The sequence below is a fragment of the Solea solea genome, chromosome 11 (genome assembly GCF_958295425.1).
Source record: "Solea solea chromosome 11, fSolSol10.1, whole genome shotgun sequence".
Classification (NCBI taxonomy): Eukaryota; Metazoa; Chordata; class Actinopteri; order Pleuronectiformes; family Soleidae; genus Solea; species Solea solea.
The window spans coordinates 21,883,725-21,903,177 of NC_081144.1; the positions used below are offsets into that span (position 1 = coordinate 21,883,725).

At 37.7% G+C, this 19,453-nt stretch overlaps 1 protein-coding gene and 1 non-coding gene across 2 annotated transcripts; both read right to left on the reverse strand.

The window, feature by feature from the left end:
* Window positions 1–828: 828 nt before the first annotated feature.
* Window positions 829–16,339, reverse strand: LOC131467992 (periphilin-1). Its single transcript, XM_058641813.1, has 7 exons — window positions 16,079–16,339; window positions 13,611–13,682; window positions 13,410–13,513; window positions 12,812–13,023; window positions 8,612–8,667; window positions 3,022–3,174; window positions 829–1,839 (listed from the first exon to the last, which is right to left on the reverse strand). Exons 1-7 carry the CDS (start codon window positions 16,178–16,180, stop codon window positions 1,666–1,668), a joined length of 873 nt encoding a protein of 290 aa, XP_058497796.1. The 5' UTR covers window positions 16,181–16,339; the 3' UTR covers window positions 829–1,665.
* On the reverse strand, window positions 6,231–6,303 carry trnak-uuu (transfer RNA lysine (anticodon UUU)). The gene has a single exon. It is a non-coding gene; the product is annotated as a tRNA-Lys (tRNA).
* Window positions 16,340–19,453: the final 3,114 nt, after the last annotated feature.

Here is a 19,453-nt window from a genome sequence, read left to right on the forward strand (position 1 = left end):
CATAAGCTGTGGTGAATGTCATGTACTTTCAATTTAGGCCAAATCAGAAGATATAGTTTCGCTCAAAATGGTGTGTATACGTAATATTTTTAAATGTTCTTAACTTTTACCACCACATAGTGCACATAAATTATGAATTAAATCACACATCAATCGTGTTTGAGAATGATTAATTTAAGTACTGTCTCTCTAAAATGCAAACAACTGAACATGTTTTAGCTCACAAAGCCAACTCGTTTAAGCTTTGTAGCATTAGCTAGCATATAACAATAGCACTATCACTTGTGTAGCAATAGCCCAATTGCTAACATTAGCACAGACAATTATCCACACAGAAATACACAATTAATCACATTCTCAAATTCAACACACACTTATATACCTCCAGTTGGTTGAAAACATTTTTCCAGAATCATAACGGCACATAATAATGATATATTCATGAAATGAGTGAGTAATTAGCCGTGGTCGGCAGCCGCTAACATGCTATGCTAAGAACTAACGGTTGGAAAAACACAATAAAACGGCGATGTCCGGCAAAAAAACACAAAGGAACTATGTGTGTGACTAATGCGCATCCTGCTGGTGAAAATAAAGAACTACAACAAATACAAACCTTGTTCAGACTGTATAGCTCAACATTGTTAAACTCCAAAATAAATTGAAGCTTACACTACGTGTATAACTAACGTTACACTTCATAATACAGTGCTCTACATTTTTCCCTCATTCTACGTAAACCCATACGACCTGATCGCCTGCCGACACATTCGGGTACAATATTTCCTGCTACAACAGTCTATTTCAACACAAAAAAGACACCAGAAATATTTTCAGCATCATAAAGGTTTAATATGCTTTGTACAAATTAAATAAAAAAACATGATTTAACGCAGTACAGCCAGTGCATCTTTCATCACATTCATCACATTCCAACAGCCAGAATCAGTATAAAATATTCAATTGTGGATTCCGACCTGGTTCACACTGAATGCATGGCTCGTGCATCGCTGCCACATCAATAAAACGTTTATTTACAGAAAAGGTGTAAACATCACATGATTTTTGCTCAACCAGATGAACAAAAAGAGAGAGAGAATCTTCCCTTCACCTGATATAATTATAATCTACTTAGGGTTTTCCTGTAGTTGTAGCCACCACTTATCAATCCCCGCTCTACCAATGGCCTTTCTGTGTGGAGTTGTTATGTTATCCCAGTGCGTGCATGGGTTTTCTCCAGTTTCCTCCAACAGTCCACAAACATGCAGAGGTTAAATGGATGATCTAAACTGACCGTAGGTGTGAATGTGAGAGTGAATTGTTTTTTGGCTCATGTTCCTCATGTGGAGGCTGAAGCGGTAGACAATGAATGAATGAATGAATGTATGCAGGTTCAACCTAGACATTAAAACTTCTGTCACAGGCGACAGTTTTATGCAATATTGCTGGTAGAATGTCAGTATCAATATCTTTTTCCATTTGTCTATCTGTGCTGAAACTCAAATACAGACACTCACACATGCAGAAAGTCTGATGTGAACCAGGCCTTCGTCCAGGCAGCAGATCAGATCAGATCAGATCAGATCAGATCAGATCAGAATCAAATCATCAGATACAAAATCACACTACATATATATACACAAACAGCAGAGGTAGCATGTCGGATTAGTGCAACGAGTCATATCTATCTATAAACTTCTCCATGGCTTCCACACAGCGCTTGCCGATGTCTCGGAGGTTCTCCTGCAGCGCGGACTGAATGGGACGTTCCAGCGACGGATCCTTTTCTATGAGCATCTTTGTAACGACTACAAACATTTCACACTCCTGGTAATACATCTGTAACACACACACACCAGGTTTTCAATGTCAAATGAAGAATATTTATATGTACGTATGTGTGTTAGAAACAACCTAATTGCCTATAAATATAGTAAAATGTTGCTATAACACAAATAATTAGGCTTTAGTTGATTCAATTTATTTAGTGTACTTCACAAAACGATTCACTATCAGAAATATGATGATAATCAATGCAACAGCCTTTAAAACCAGGATAGGTTATCACAGATAATGTATGATATCCAAACTATAAGACCTTATTTTTTATCTTATTTTATCATTGATGAATTATTGTCTTGCAATATATTGGTTCGAGGGTGAGAATCACGGGGTACCTCATGATACGATTCATGATACGATTCTGTGATAATCACGATATCTGTCCAACTGAAGACAACAAACCATAGAGGACAAAGAAGAGGACATAAGTGCATAAAGTCTATTTACTTTATTCATTTCATGAATAGCGAGGAAGGACGACGATATTTTGACCCACCCCTAATATTGGTTATTGCAGAATCACTGTATCATGATAATATCCTTATTGTGGTCTATTTATCCTCATGAATTGTGATTGACCCAAAAACTTATCACAACTTAACGTTTTTTTTTTTTTTACAGTTTTGTGGACATGTTTTTATATTGTTATTATTATTATTTTATCAGCTACCTGCTGTCAGACTGGCCTTTCTTGTAATGTAATCTGTAATTCTGCAGCTATGGAGAATCTCTCTCACACACACACACACACAGAGACAAGCAGAGCCTCATGTGATGTCTGTCACATTGAAGGCAGCATTAAAGCACGTGTCATAGCCGCCTGTGGTGCAGGTGAACTGAGATAAACAGCCTCATTTTAACTTTTTGCTTGGTCACAGGAATTAAAGACCAACACCATCAATCATGTCAAACAATAAATACGGCCCTGCTTTGTCAGGCTCACCAAAGTGAGGAGAACAATGACGGTTAAGACGCCTCGGGCTCAGCATTTCAAAATGAATGTTAGTTTGTTTTTGTCTTCTTCTTCTTCTCTCATGTCTCCCAGCACTTTCTAAGATCTCTCCTCTGTCAATCTCTCTCTAATTCCAGCTTCGCTTATCTCCCCTCTCCCTCTATCTGTTTACAACTATTCCTTCTCCCCAGGTGTGTGTGTATGTGTGTGTAATGAATCACTACCACCTCATCCAGCTCTCTCCTCCTCTTTTTGATGGCTCGGCCTCGTGTTGTCGCCGCCTGGCTCACAGTTAAAGGAGGCTCCCGCTCTCTGCTTTGTTCCCCCTCTTTGCCTTTGGACCCTCTGTGATCTTGCTCCCTGTTACGGTTCCAGTCATTCTGGCAAACACGCACAAAAAAAGAAGAAGCAGAAGAAGTGGGAAAAACAAAATGAGGAGGGAGTTGGACTGTTATGGTAATCAGACAGTTGGCTAAAAGCATGGGTGCAAACATTGACGATGACTGAGCTGCTATTGACCAGGAGATGACTCAAGTGAAGTTTCACACTGTATGATAGACACTGTCCTGTAAAGGAAGGACATGCAAATCAGAATAAGGAGGGGAAACCATGGCTAACGAAAACATTGATAAATGCCTGCAAGAAGAAAAACACCCTGTATAGACAATACATGAGATTAAGGACGGAACAGTCAGAAACGAGATACAAACGATATAGGAACAAACTAAATAGCATCCTAAATGATCGCAAGAAAGAATACTACAGTCATCTGCTAGCAGAAAACATGAACTATACTAAAAAACTATGGGATATTCTAAACGATGAACAAAAACACAAAACCTACTTCAAGGATAATAACAAAGGAAGATAACAAGGAAATCATAGCAGAAGGATTTAATGAATTCTTTGTCAATGTGGGGCCGAATCTGAACATTCCTGACTCACTCCTTCACTGGGACCACTTTGATAAGGATAGAGACAGAAACCCCAGCACAATGTTTCTCACCCTAGTGAAGGACAGAGAGATTAGACACATGGTCAACAAATGCGTAGCAAAAACATCCAAGGATGTAGATGACCTCGACATGAAGCTAATTAAGAAAGTCATAGATGGAATCGTTTCACCTCTAGCATATATCTGCAGACAGGGACATTTCCCACCAAAATGAAAGTGGCAAAAGTAGTGCCATTGTTCAAGAAAGGGGACATACACACATTTACTAATTACAGACCAGTCTCAATACTACCACAACTGTCAAAAATTCTGGAGAATCTATTTAACGATAGGCTAGACAACTTCATTAACAAAGATCATTTTGTTACTCTGAGTGCCACCTGATGCTGAAACATGTTTTTGTCAAAATGTCATAAGAAAAATAAAAAAAAAATAAAAAAATTTTAGTATGATGAAATTATGTATTGTACGATGAATACATGTATTCTGTGGGTAATGGGGGCGGGACTAGATAAGCTTTTGCTTCTCCCGCTTTCCCTTTTGGTTATGTGTATTGTGTGGACTAGACTAAGATGATGTGTGATCTAACTGACATGACCGAAATAAATAAACATACATACATGTCGACTTTTAACACCGAGGCTAATTAGACATTCAGGATTTGTTCGGACTGCATATGTATTCAGCGGCAGAAAATGTACAACAGAACAGAGTTTTTCGGAAACAGAGAAAAGCTGGTAAAATAAAATAATCCCTTATTAATCCCACAGTGGGAAAAATGACATTTTTACAGTCAAGGTGAAGTTAATAAATAATAAACACTTCCCATTAGGCCTCTGGTTGGATTAACGCTTTGTAGCTCATTTGTTGATATTTTAGCATTTAGTGTCAAAGGCTTATTTAGCTTTGTATTACTAGAATAAGGGTAGTATTTACGAAAAATTGTGTTTCCCAACATCAGTTTCACCTGAGTCAAGAAATATCTTCATTCCTTTTTTTATTACGAGCCCACCAGTGACAAATTAGTGAATTATTTCTTGGGGACAAAATTGGAAGGTAAAATGAAAAGACCTGTTTCTCAATATAACAGTGCTGAGCTCTTGTCCGTGTTCCCATGGCTCCTTAAAATCCTTGAAAGTATTTGAAAAATTGCAGTCATTAAAAGTAAATTTTGTGCAAGAAAGAGGTTAAGTTGTTAAATTAATAGACTTGCTTTTTCATTAGGAAATGACGTCAGTTTTGAAAATGTCATTCCCATGTAGAGGGAAATGGAATCTTGTTTCAAGACAAGGAGCAAACCAAATCTCCAAACTCAAGGCTTCAGACAGAGAGACAGAGAGATGAGAGATGCAACAGCAACTTGTGCTTGTGCTTGTAAGGTGAGAGAACTGCAAATGGTTGTTCAAAAGTTTGATGGAATAAACAATTATAGCAAGTCATTATTATATTAGAAAAAAAAGGACAAACCCCAGCTGAGGCCACGCCTCACAGCCAGGAAAACTCATTTACTGCTGCTCAATAAAGCATGTGTAACATTACAAAGTTTTTTTTAGCAGGCGACTGGTCACGTTAAAAGTTCGAAGGGCAAACTTTGACCATATAAATCACACTGAATCCTTTAACTGATCATAATTAAAAACATTGATCTGTTTGCGTTGTGTTAGCAAAGTTGCTGAAGTAAAAAAAAAAAAAAATCACACACATCCGCAAAAAATACCCAAAAAAAGAAAAAGTAATTAGTAAGGTGATACAATAAAAGACGCCATTAATCCCAGGTTTGTACCTTTAGGCAGCTCACACTCACACACTGTGTGAAATATTGACTGTGGTGAAATGACCGGATATACTTTGCTTTCTCTCAGTGTCTTCACGTTGACTTAAGTCCAGCAGTGACCAGCTGTGATTCATGTCCTGCTCTGCTCCTCGCTGGGTTTAAGTCAGAAAAAAAAAACAACCTGTGCCATTTTTTGATTTCAGAGTCAAAGTCATGATTTGCTTTTAACTCGTGTCTGACAAACAGAAACAGCATGGAGATCACATGGATGTGTAAATAAATATGAACACGAGCAGGCAGTGAGTTTAGCTTGATAACGGATGCACAATATTATCGACTCGATTGGTATCAGCAGATATTGGCTTTAAAATGTATTATCATATCTGTCCATATGACTATAACAGTAGGCTAAATAGACTGCTACCTATATATCTGCTGCTGAGTAGGCAAAATATTATGTTACTTCCACTAAAGAAGAGACCAAATGACCACTGAAGTTGGCTGCAGGTAAAAATGGTATCAATTATTGGCCCAAGCGCTCCCGTTATATCAGCATATCAGAATATCGGCAAAAACTCCAACTTCGTGCATCCCTAAGCTTGATAATTGATCTCACATTGAACATTTTTGACATGCATGAATTCCATACTTGTGTCAGGGACAACTTCTCTCTATGAAGTGGAATTATTTCTTAAAGATTACACCTCCACCTGAACAGGGACTTGAACCCTGGACCCTCAGATTAAAAGTCTGATGCTCTACCGACTGAGCTACACAGGCTTCGAAGGGGGTTTGACGTGGATGCAAAATTCACCTGGTGGACAAATTCAACAGAGGAAAATTGGTGACAAAAGACTCATGAATGGGATGTATTTAGACATCCATCTAGGAGTTTTAGACTGGAGAAACCATCACTCAACAGAGGAAGTGGGCTAAGACACCAACTATCAGCCACCTATAATGCTGTACTGAGCTCTCTTCCAAAAAGAATCAACAAGCAAACGCATAACAACAACAGTGAAGTCCAACAGTCTGATTGCCCTGTGATTCCCACCACTACTATATTAACACCAAGGCACTTGAGTATTACATTTTCTATTGGAATAGGACATAGAAAAATCTAAATTACAGCAATTCAGCTCAACTTGAAGTTCAGTTGACAGAGAAAAGACCAAAGTGAGGACAAAGAAAAAGTAGAAATACAGCAGATAAAAGCTTCTATGAACAATTTAACTTTTTTTTGTTTTTGTCAGGCATTGTAGATCTCTGCAGATCTGCAATGGATGCAGGCTGCCCCCCTGATGCCCTGTCACCATAGACCCATGGGCTGGTGCAGAGGACTGATCTGAGGTCAGATGAGTATTGAAGAGCCAGAGCCTTTGTTTGTGGATTTGGGATTTGGGATTTGTAAGAGAGGTGGAGGATTTTGTATGTGATGCAGGCGGCATCACGCGGGACATGACTGGAATTGAATGATGTTTTGGGGTAAAAGTAGAAGTTTGGGGGGGAAATCTATAGTTCGATGCAGTTAGAAGGTCTGCGTTTTACATGCGGCACCTGAGATTATTACATTTTGATTTTGATATACTGGATCCACTTACCATATAGTTCATCTTGATCTGTTACGATGTCACTGAGATATACACATCTGAACTTGTTAAATTGGACTGAGCCATGTTAAATTTAAATTGCCGCCAATTGTCTCAGAGTGTCTGATTCTGCATACACATACCAAATTCCATCTTCAAGTCCGATGAATTTTGACAAATATATGACTCCTAAACTTTTGCCCATTTTGTTTTATTTTTTAAAATGTTGTATTTTTTTGTCATCATCAGTGTAGGTCTGGGCAATATAGAAAGGCAATATTATTACTTTTCATTTCAGATAATACCTGCTCTATTTTTTTGGCTTTTTAATATTTATGTCTTTGAAACAATGAAATTGATGATAAATATGGTTAAACTCTGCTCTAGCACAAATAATTAGGCTTTAAATTAAAAAAGGGTTATTGTTTACATATTTTTGTTAGTATTTTAAAAAGGTATTCAATATAATAAATAAGATGATTATCAATGCAACAGCCTTCAAAACCAGGAAAGGTCATCACATACTTTATCACGATATGACGATATCCAAAATCTAAGACCATATCTTGTCTCATGTCATGATATAATATACTTATTTTGCTCATTCTTAACAACATTGAATGGGAACATACTTGGGTGATCACCTACCCATCACAAAAAAGACAGGAAGTTGCAAATGTACAATATAACCTTCTTGGTGGAGGTAATAATCATGTAGCCATCAACAAGCTGAAGTGAAATTGAGCAAGTAAAATAAGGCAAAGAAAAAAGCCCAAGTCACCTTATGATTTCAATGAATAAACATAACGCATGCTATTCCATTATCATTGTTACTATTGTTTGGGAGAGTTGAACCCTTGTTCTATGTTACAGAACGTGAAATATTCACACGCTGTTTCTCAGATGCCTTGGCGTCACGATTGTTCACTGAAGGGCGGTTTAGCTTGTGTCGGTTTAGCTTGCGTCGGTTTGGCTTGTGTCGCTTTAGCTTGCGTCGCTTTAGCATTTTCACAGCAAAAAAAACATAACATCACTATGGTACTGTGATGATGGGACATGAGCGTACTCAAAATGGATCTACAGCTTTCAGAGGGCCCTCTGCTGCTACTTAAACCAGATGGTCTGATGTGCCTCTAGGCTGTATATTTTGAACTCAAACTGTTTTTTTTTTTTAGGTGAAACAACTGAATTGATTTTAAAATAGCTGCTGAACATTTGTCTTTTGATATTTTCACCAGCTGCTGCAGCTAAAACTGACATTTCGTTCCCCTGACTGTTGTCTTCAAATGTTTTCCATTTCATATTCTGTAAAAAAAAAAACTCTTATAAAACATATGAGAGCTTTCAGACTATGCCGCCTCATATCGCTTTGATATTTTGCAAGGAAACATGGTATTGGGTAATTTTTGAGAAATGGACAGGCTTTTCTTAGTATATTCTTCAACATTCTTTTTTTGTTGTTGTTTTTGATGAAAAGAGAAGAGTGCTGCTGCACTTACAGTGAACTGCATGTCCTTGTCTCTGCTGGAGTTGGATCTGGGTAACGGTCTGGTAGCTGGGAAACAGAGAAACCAGAAAATCAACACAACAGGACAACAAGAAAAATGTGTGTGTGTGTGTGTGTGTGTGTGTGTGTGTGTGTGTGTGTGTACTCTCTTAATAAACACGTTTCAAGGGCTTTTCTATTGCTGTTCCCCACAACATGAGCATCTATGGCATCAACGTGTGTATCTTTACATTACTAGATGTTCTTTTTCGTGGCAGAATCTGCAGATATTTAAGGAGAGAATGTGTATTGACATGTTGTGAAGCAATAGCTTTGTTATGGCTCATTATATACTGGTGCCCCCCCCCCCCCCTTCTCTTTCTGTCTCTCTCATACTCTCATATACACAAATCAGCGATGAGTCACCATCATCACACCATCACTCAGGCACACACATACATGCACACACACACAAAAAAAAACCTGTTCCACACTCACTCACTCACACATACACAAACACACACCTCCACAGTTCTGCAGCAGAGCCTGGATTGCAAGAGGAGATAAAAATCATCCAGTCTCTATGAATCAGTTGTTAGAAAAACAACAGAACATGCGACTTTAACAATAAGCTGCAACATGGCAGTGGTGGTGAAACAAAGGAAACATAATCTGATGCTAAAGAGCTTCGGTTTCCTTCCACTTTCAAACAAAACCCAATTTTCTCAGGTTAAAATCAAATCCACCTGTAACTGACTGTGCTGCTCAGTTTACATGAGATAACCTCTCACACACACACACACACACACAGGCAGTGGGTTGACTACTATCAGTTCACCGGTGACATAATCCATGTAGTGAGTCCAAAAAAAGCTTCAAAGTGATCAGTGTTATGTAACGTGGTTTGTTGCTACCACATTGTGACTATATCTACCAACCAGCAGATACCACAGGCAGAGCAGGGCACAGCAGAAGCCCTCCGAGCATTTGTGATGCAAAGGAAAACAACATGTAAGTCATGCCTTTGCTTGTTTATACTGACACCTGATGGTGGTTTAATGAAGTGAAGGAAAATGTCCCAGTTCTAAAAAACTAAGGGCGACAGCCTGTTCACATGAGAGCGGCCCAGTTTTAAGTCTTTGCCCCAGTTTATTAGGGTTCGAGCACAAAGTGCGTAGAACCCTAATAAACTGGGGAAGATTATTATTATTATTATTATTATTATTCCTTGAAGTAAATCGCTTTTTGAGGCCTTTCCCATACCCCAAAACTCACAGATTTTTGTGACCGCATCAATCCTGGTGTAAATGTTTTGCTTTGGATTTTAACTCCAGTTGTTCTCGATATTTACGCATTATGAATTTCATTCGGGTGTGAGTAACGTTGTTCCCTTTTATATACTTAATTACTTGATTTGTTGTTTTCACCTTATTATATTTTATAGTGTTTTTACAACACTTGAATGTGCTATGACATACAAACTTGAAGCTTGTACAGTACAAAAATACGCATAATATGTATAATAGGGGTGGTAATCACAGAATACCTCGTCATATATACAAATAGCGATACATTACAATATCTCTAAATAACAGAAACAACGACTTCTCTATTTATTCACAACATAGAGAACAAAGTGCATAAAGTCTATGAATTGAACATGGATGGAGCATCTCTTAGCTTTCTCCACCATTATCCTGCTGTAAACTCCATTTTCTTCCGCCAGGTAACCTCAACCCAAGTTTACTTCATCTATTTAAGCAGCGCCATCGCAAGGAGACATCAAGTAGCAATTTTTTTTTTTATGACGCCACCGTAAACATCCATTCAACAATTGTCTACTGCTTTATCCTCACTCACCGCTGACGCTCAACCCTCCTTACACTCTACTGGCCATGTGCATTTGTTTTCATGGAGCTTGGGAACACACGCTGGGGACCAGCATGGACATGACGTTCCCTCTTCCTCGCTTCCTCCAACAACAGTTTTCTCTGCTTCTTTTTCGGCCACTCTGCCATGATGAACGTCTAGAATAACACTATCACAGCCTTGATCTTGATGACATGATGACATGATGACATTAACCAGATCAGAGAACTTTTCTGACATGCTTGGGAAGGGAAAGGGTGAGAGTAAGATTGGACCTTTAACACATCATAAAAAGTAGTTCTGCAATACACAGCCGTATTTTCTTTACTTGGGCGGTGGCTGACCTTTGACTATAAATGGCATCACACCTATAAAAACCTCCACCCCACCATGGCTACAGTCAAATGTGAACAATATAGAGTTCTAAATGGAAAACCCCTGTGTAAATGATGTCCAATAGATCCTGTGTCTAGGACACTGGACATGTAAATGAAAAGCTAACTACTACAGGCTAAATGGATAGCTAAACACGTAGCATTGTAGAGGAGGAAAGACTGAGAGAAACCATTCAAATGGTATCATGAGACACATCTTACACTCTACCCTTAACAGAAACTGTTAAACTGTGGCTTTTTCTGGCTTTTTCTCTACAGAGCTCCCCCTAGAGTTGCGAATTACAATTATGGAGTTCCACAGGGCACAGTACTTGGGCCTATACTTTTTACCTTATATATGCTTCCTTTAGGGAACATTATTTGAAAGCACAACATACACTTTAATAAATCAGGTTGTTCAACCAGGAATGTCTCAGAGACATTAAGTCCTGGATGACGCATAACTTTCTACTTTTAAACTCAGAAAAAACTGAGGTCATTGAGATGACATTACCATGGCTTCCAGTTCCAGGGTTTCTCTGCTCTCCATGATGGTGTGCCTTGACTGAATTGAATTTTTTTTTATGACACCACCGTAAACATCCATTCAACAATTGTCTACTGCTTTATCCTCGCTCACCGCTGACGCTCAACCTTACACTCTTACACTCTACTGGCCATGTGCATTTGTTTTAATGGAGCATGGACATGACCTCTTCCTCGCTTCCTCCGACAACAGTTTTCTCTGCTTCTTTTTCGGCCGCTCTGCCATGATGAACGTCTAGAATAACACTATCACAGCCTTGATCTTATAACCAGTATCCGGATAAGGGGTGTGTGTGTCTACTGCCGTGAAGCAATTTGTGTTTCTAGCAAGAGTAGAGGCGGCTCCCAATCTCCCCGCAACAAGACATTTAACCATCACAATGACTCTGAAACTGTTAAATCAGGTAAAATAGGTCTGCTTAAAACGATATGAAGAAGAAGCACACGTCGTAGCTCTTGCAGGGAACCACTGGACTTCTTCAACAGCTCAAAGTGCTCCTCACTGATACAGACTGGTGAGTGCAGTCATTTGCACAAACTGTGTCATTTAAATATGCATCCTTAGTGTTACTGCTACACGTATCCTGTGATTTTACATTTCAAAATTTACTTATTACACACTTCAGGATTGAGATGTAAAGACAGGGTTACTCACAATCACAGCAGATTCGACAAATTGACAACTGACAGTCCTATAAAGAAACTATACAGAACTATATATACTATAAATATATATATACATATATATATATAAATCAACTATATATATATATACACATATATATATATATACACATATATATATATATATATATATATACATATACATATACATATATATATACATACATATACATCTATATACATATATAGATATATAGGTTAGGGTTAGGTATCATTTTAACCTAACACTTTGTAGTTTGTCCAAATGAATGCTGTGTCCTAAGATGAACAGGAGAACAAACATAAAAAGACATGATAGTGCATATTCCTCTGCTATTGTGACTTCCTCATTCACAGGATGTGCAGTACGTGAGGTTCTCACATTCAGGATGCAGCACTTTCAGCATCAGGTTCTGTGATGCTGCTAAAAATAACTCACTGACTGACATTGACACTGGAACTGCAACAAACTATTTTCATTTTCAAATGATCAGTTTATTAATGAAATTGTTGTTTGGTCCATAAAAGGTCTGAATATCAAAATAGTTCATTACTAATCGATGAATGACTACATTGTTTCAAGTTCACTGATTTAGGATCAACACGTTTCACCACTTTCTGACATTTTATGGACCAAACATCTTATAATAAGTTAATTAATAATGAAAATGATTAACAGTTGCACTGTTGTATCACTGGAGGATTTACCTTAAACACAGACTTAGTATTTTACTCGGCTTTCGGTGCAAACGCAGACTTACTGTTGTCTTTCTTCTGCGGTGAAATTTCATCAGGAATTTCTCGCCACTCTTGCCACTTCTTCTCCTTCTCTCGCTCCCTGTCCCTCAGGACGCTGTGGTGAGGTTTAGGGTGCAAGTGATGTCTCCGGTCCAGGAAAGCCCGCGAACTGGAGTGGTGGTACCTCTGGCTTCCGGAGCCCGGTTTGTAGGAGGGATGTTCGTTCTTTGTGTAACTGCATCATCGGCAGAGGAGAAAACATCATCAACCTCAGTATCATAAGCAGTGCTAGTTTGCCCAAAGACTTGGTCGGGGGCCACAGATGGATCACAGGAGATTTTCTGGGGGTCCCCAAACAAATTTACTGAATTTTCCCAACCTCTAAGTTAAGAATTTAAATAACAGGTATAAAGTTAAGCTGTAATTTACTAAATATTTCAGTTAACAACTGAAATATATGATATAAAGATATGGCTCTAAATTAGTTGCTACATTATGCACAAATTTAATCTTGTCTTAAATATTTTATCTTCAAAAAGTGGGTACACTGCTAAAAAAGAGACAGATTCAGTGATTGAACTGAAGAAGAAAAAGAATCAGCGACCAGGACAAAAGTCTCACCACTGTTTGTAGAAGTGCCCTTCAAACTTTGGTTTGTAAGAACTGGACCCCCGCGCCCTCGGTCTGGAAGGACTCCGCACTCTTCTGATCGGCCTCTTCTCGTCCTTAAATGACGGAGGAGTAAAACATCAATAACACCGTGAGAGCAGAGGAATCCAAGGTCATTATGAGATGTGTGTGACGTGTGAGAACAGCGTGTACCTGATCAGGAGACATGGAGACGTCACTGAGAATCAAGTCAACAGACTCATTGCTGTGCCGCGTCGCAGAGGCCTGGGCACACAGTAAAGTTATTCACAGTTAGTGTCACAGCTGCTGGGATGTGATATTATTATTACCATTGCAGTATTTTACTGAACCAAGCAAGACATGGTGCACGTAAAGGGATGAAAATGATCTCTTTGTAACTTTGTTACCACACGGGAAAATGTTTTACTAACCACCTTTGTTAGATTTGAATGATAAAGTGTTGAAAATTAGGTTGAAATCATGTAAAATTCTACACATTTGAAAATTTGCTGGCCACAGTATTAAGGGTGCACTTAAAAAAACAACAGTTTAACAAAGTACTATATACACAATTAAAATACTGCCTATAACAAATAATATTAAAAACAATATTAAAACAAGTGAAACAAAATTATAATCAAAAGACCGAAAATTAGGAGTTTGCATGTTCTCCCTGTGTGTGCGTGGGTTCTCTCCGGGTTCTCCGGCTTCCTCCCACAGTCCAAAAACATGCAATGTGGGGAATAGGTAAATTGGACACCCTAAATTGACCATAGGAGTGAGTGTGAGAGTGAATGGTGTTTGTCTCTATCTGTGTGTGGCCCTGCGATGGACTGGCGAACTGTCCAGGGTGTACCCCGCCTATCGCCCGATGTAGCTGAGATTGGCACAGCACCCCCCGCGACCCTCTGGTGGAGGATAAAGCGGTAGATGATGACTGACTGACTGACTGAGACCGAAAATTAAAAGCCAAGGAGTAGAGGTTATTATAAAAAAGGATTATTATTAATATTAATATTTCTGACTGCTCAAGATGATTGGAATTGCAGATATAATTTGTAAATGGCTCTGTATTTATTTATTTATTTAGTATTTTGTTGTTTTGATTTGAGGTATTGGGACTGTGGGTGGAGAAATAATGATCTATGAAGTCATTAGTATTTTTCCTGTGTCTCCTCGTTGCAGATTGTTGAGATTAATGATGGCATTTTTGCTTTGTTCCTCACTGGTGTTTCTTTTGGACTGGACTGAGGAATTAGTTTAGTTTTTAGGGTCACCGTCCAACTCTCATTATATCCCCAATACTATCCACAATGAGGAGTATAAGTGCTCGATTACTTGTTGTCTTGGAAATATTACACTGAACTTGTTTGCCAAAGGAGGAAGAGAATCCATTTCCTCCAGCATCTTTGATCGTTTGGGTGTGAGCAAACTAATTCTTCCTCTGTAATTCTGAGCTGTATTGTAAGATCATATCATGTTTAAAGGGCAACAACTGCACTAAAAGCTACATTTTATTTCATACAATAAAAAAATGCGCTCAAAGATCAAAGGTCAACTTTTATAGAACCTCTGTGGATCAGCCAAAAATAACAACATACTAAGACTGGCTAACACCATCATCTATGAGGTTTTAAACATGTTTTAAACTCTGAGTACTTAATTATTACCATCAAACCATAGATTCTTCATGAACAACTTAAATCAAAGTCAATCTCTGATGTGATTGATTTTGTGTGGATACTTGTATTTAAGGCTGCACACAAACAATTATTTTATAATCAATTCATCTGTTGATTATTATCTGTTGGTTTTTTGTTACATGAAGCAAAGAAACCAGAAAATATTCAACAAGTTGAAAAATCAGAAAGCTTGTTTTAAAGCGGATTAATCGAGTATAAAATAAAAGTTGACAATTAATTTAGTCGACGATTAATCACATAATCGTTGCAGCCCTACTTGTATTAAGTGTGTTGTATTACGTGATTAAATGTTGTTGGTGTCCCTTGTTTTATGAGCTGCTGAGGCAAACATGACATAAATGTGTGCTTCTATATGTTTATGTAGCAATTAAGTATGTGGTTTAATTTTAATAAGATTATGTTGGCACTGTGTGTATGTGTATTGACATTTGTATGTATTCTTATTTAATTACTCTGTGTTTACTCAATTTTAACAAGTGCCCTGGTTTGTATATAAATATACATATACACATACATGATTTTTGTGGGTAGTTGTGGTTGTGTGTTAGTTAATTGGTGGTGGTTGTTGAGGACTTTGTCCTGTTACATACTTTACATGAAAAGTGTTTATTATATTCCTACATTGATCTACCCATGACTCATCATTAAGGTAGTCCTGTCCTGCCCGTCTCCTTTTCTTTTTTTTAAAGCTTAACCTCTGTTTTAAACGATTATATAGTAATAGTAATTGTATTTATACACGTTTACAAAGGGCTTTGGCAGAGGAAGGAAGAAGGACTGAGAGAAGGAAAAACAAAGGTATAAACTGCAAAACGACACATTTATTTATATATATATATATATATATATATATATATATACAATAAAAGGGGGACAATGACAACATGGGGGGGGGGAAAGAGAAGCAGGTGTAAGTTGAACGTGTGAATGCAGTGACTTGTCACTTGTCACTTTTACCTTGTTTTGCAGCGCGTCCTTCGGCCAAACATGGTCCGTGTCTCTTCCTGTTTGAGGTTTATGTTCCTCAAACACAACAGTGTTCTCCTCCAAACAATACATGTCGACTGTAAAAGTTCACGCTCCTGTCTGTCTGTCTGTCTGTTTGTCTGTCTGTCTCTGTGTCTGTGTGTCGTCCTCCTGAACTTACTCTCCTGTCACATTACAGACGGACAACTTCTCTGACAGAAGTGCGTCGCAACACGGTTTCACTTCCGTTCTTTGCAAACCGTCCAATCAGCGTCAGGCTGAAGCGACACGCGCACATGTCTTCTCAATAAGAGCAAAAAAAAAGAAATCGATACCGAGCGACACTACAGTGTGGGAGGCACGCATGCGCAGAGCAGAGCAGAGCAGCGAGTCGCTCTGCGCACAACTGTGATTAAACCAAACGATGGCGCTGTTCAGCGGAAAGTGGAAGAGAAGAGGAAAATCATCATTAATTACAAGGAGAGAATACAAAGAAAAGAGATTTTAGATGTAATATTTTAAATTTTTCATGTGATTTATGTGACGATGTCTTTTATTTTGAGAAAAGAAGGATTGCCCTAAGAGGAAAAGGCTTTTTGGGAACATTTTTGATGACATTATCTCATAAAAGTCTTGGCTTTTACCATATGGATTTTGCATTAGTGACACAATTAAAGAATGGCAATAAAATCCTACACAATATACACTTTTATATATTTACTTTTACTAAATTCAAATTGCTCAATTCAAACAAATAGTAGTTTTTATATAACATGGAACCATAATCTCTTACACATTTATTCTTGTACTGTACATACGCCATACTTCATTTCCATACATATCGAGTTTATTCTGACTTTATTGCCATGTATTTTTGGGCTTTTTTTGTTATTTTATACATCCATACAGTATATACATACAGTGCCTTGTGAAAGTATCCGGCCCCCTTGAACTTTTCAACCTTTTGCCACATTTGAGGCTTCAAACATAAAGTTATAAAATTTAATTTTTTTTTCAAGAATCAACAACAAGTGGGACACAATCGTGAAGTGGAACGAAATTCATTGGATAATTTATACTTTTTTAACAAATAAAAAACTGAAAAGTGGGGCGTGCAATATTATTCGGCCCCTTTACTTTCAGTGCAGCAAACTCACTCCAGAAGTTCAGTGAGGATCTCTGAATGATCCAATGTTGTCCTAAATGACTGATGATGATAAATAGAATCCACCTGTGTGTAATCAGGTCTCTGTATAAATGCACCTGCTCTGTGATAGTCTCAGGATTCTATTTAAAGCGCAGAGAGCATCATGAAGACCAAGGAACACACCAGGCAGGTCTGAGATACTGTTGTGGAGAAGTTTAAAGCTGGATTTGGATACAAAAAGATTTCCCAAGCTTTAAACATTGCAAGGAGCACTGTGCAAGCAATCATATTAAAATGGAAGGAGTATCAGACCACTGCAAATCTACCAAGACCCGGCCGTCCCTCCAAACTTTCATCTCGAACAAGGAGAAGACTGATCAGAGATGCAGCCAAGAGGCCCATTTTTATTTATTTTTTTTAAATTTTAGATACTTTATTAATCCCCCTTAGGTATTAAGGGGTATTGGGTATTGATATTCTCTGCATTTGACCCATCCTAGAATTAGGAGCAGTGGGCTGCCGCAATGAGGAGCGCCCGGGGAGCATTGGGAGTTGGGTACCTTGCTCAGGGCTAATATTGCACGCCCCACTTTTCAGTTTTTTATTTGTTAAAAAAGTATAAATTATCCAATGAATTTCGTTCCACTTCACGATTGTGTCCCACTTGTTGTTGATTCTTGACAAAAAATTTCAATTTTATATCTTTATGTTTGAAGCCTCAAATGTGGCAAAAGGTTGAAAAGTTCAAGGGGGCCGGATACTTTCACAAGGCACTGTACATATATACACTCACATGTTTTTAATTTCTGCTCACTTTTAGTACGTGTTTTATGCTGTATTTCATTTCTGTAATATGCTCTAATTATCCAGTACTGTGACAGTATGTGTTATATGCAAGAAGTGCAGGTCTGCTGTTATGTATGTTTTTATCAATAAAGTTTGAGAGAGAGAGAGAGAGAGAGAGAGAAAGATTTAGTAAGAAATTAAAGGGGTTAAATATTATATAAGTATTATATTAAATATAAGTATCCAGCATCAAAGGAAAGTGGAATGTAAACAGTAAACCAAAATGTTTTAATTTCATTTCATTTAAAGGAATAATTCAGGTTTGGTTTCTTTTTTTACTGTGGTTGTATAAATTACTCTCACTAATCTCCATATAATACAGTCCTTGTTTATATTTTAAAAAAAAATTAAGTGGATTAGGTGGCTTCTACGTACACAGGGCAAAGTAAGAAAAGGCTTTTTTTCCGCAGTTCAGTATAAACACTTGGAACCTGGTAGGAGAGCCACCTGGTGGCTGGAAGCTGAAGTCTACTTGAGGTCTGTATTAAAGTGTGTAAAATATATTGGCAGAAATTGAATACACTATTCTTAAATATGTTTGTGTATATAGACTATAATACTGTAGAGTTGCTTTAAAATACAAAGTGTTGGGCTTCCGCAGCCTTAGAGAAAGGTCTGATCCATTTGTAGTCACAACTCGGAATTTCCAAGATCATTCCTGGGTGAGGAACACCCTGGAAACTCAGAGCAACCTCACCGACCAACATGTAACTGGACATGTTGCTACGCTGTTTGTGTTTGTGTGTGCAAAATACTATGTAGAACGTTGGTCCAAGACATATCAACATAGTGAACTCGAGTGACGTCACTCCGAGTTCTGACTTCCAATATTGTCTGAAATATGTACCACCAGGAACTGAATTTATATTTATATTTGAATTTAAACTGCTAAACCTGAATAATTGCATTAAAAACTGAATTTGAATCACATAATTTGAATTTTTAACAATATTTAACAGAGGAGTCGGGCATCCCAAAACCTGCCAGTCTCCAGTGACTGTATCTGTGCTCGATTAAATTAGTCAATAAATCAATAAATTGAATTGAATTTAAATTTTGAGAACTGAATTTAAATTGTGAGAACTGAATGTGAAAATATAAAGAATTTTTCCAATGCAATGATTCAAATTAAACAATACCAATTAAAATTTTGTGATTCAAATTCAGTTTTTTTAACGCAATTATTCAAGATAAGCATTTCAAATTCAGTTTCTGGTGGCACATATTTCAGCCATCATGTTTCTATAGCAGTCTGAATGGATAAATCAGCCAAAGAAAGGATTTTACATTTACATACGTTTGTTATAGTCTGCAGCCGAAGGCTAATCTAATCTAATCTAAACCTCCTTAATTCTATCATATTTCATTAAGTG

Coding starts and splice junctions, on each gene's coding strand:
- LOC131467992 (XM_058641813.1), bottom strand. CDS start 16,180: ATGTATTGTTTGGAGGAGAACACTGTTGTGTTTGAGGAACATAAACCT. Junction 13,514..13,610: donor TCTCCATGTCTCCTGATCAG/GTACACGCTGTT, acceptor CCGTCATTTAAG/GACGAGAAGAGGCCGATCAG. Junction 13,024..13,409: donor GGGCACTTCTACAAACAGTG/GTGAGACTTTTG, acceptor CCGATGATGCAG/TTACACAAAGAACGAACATC.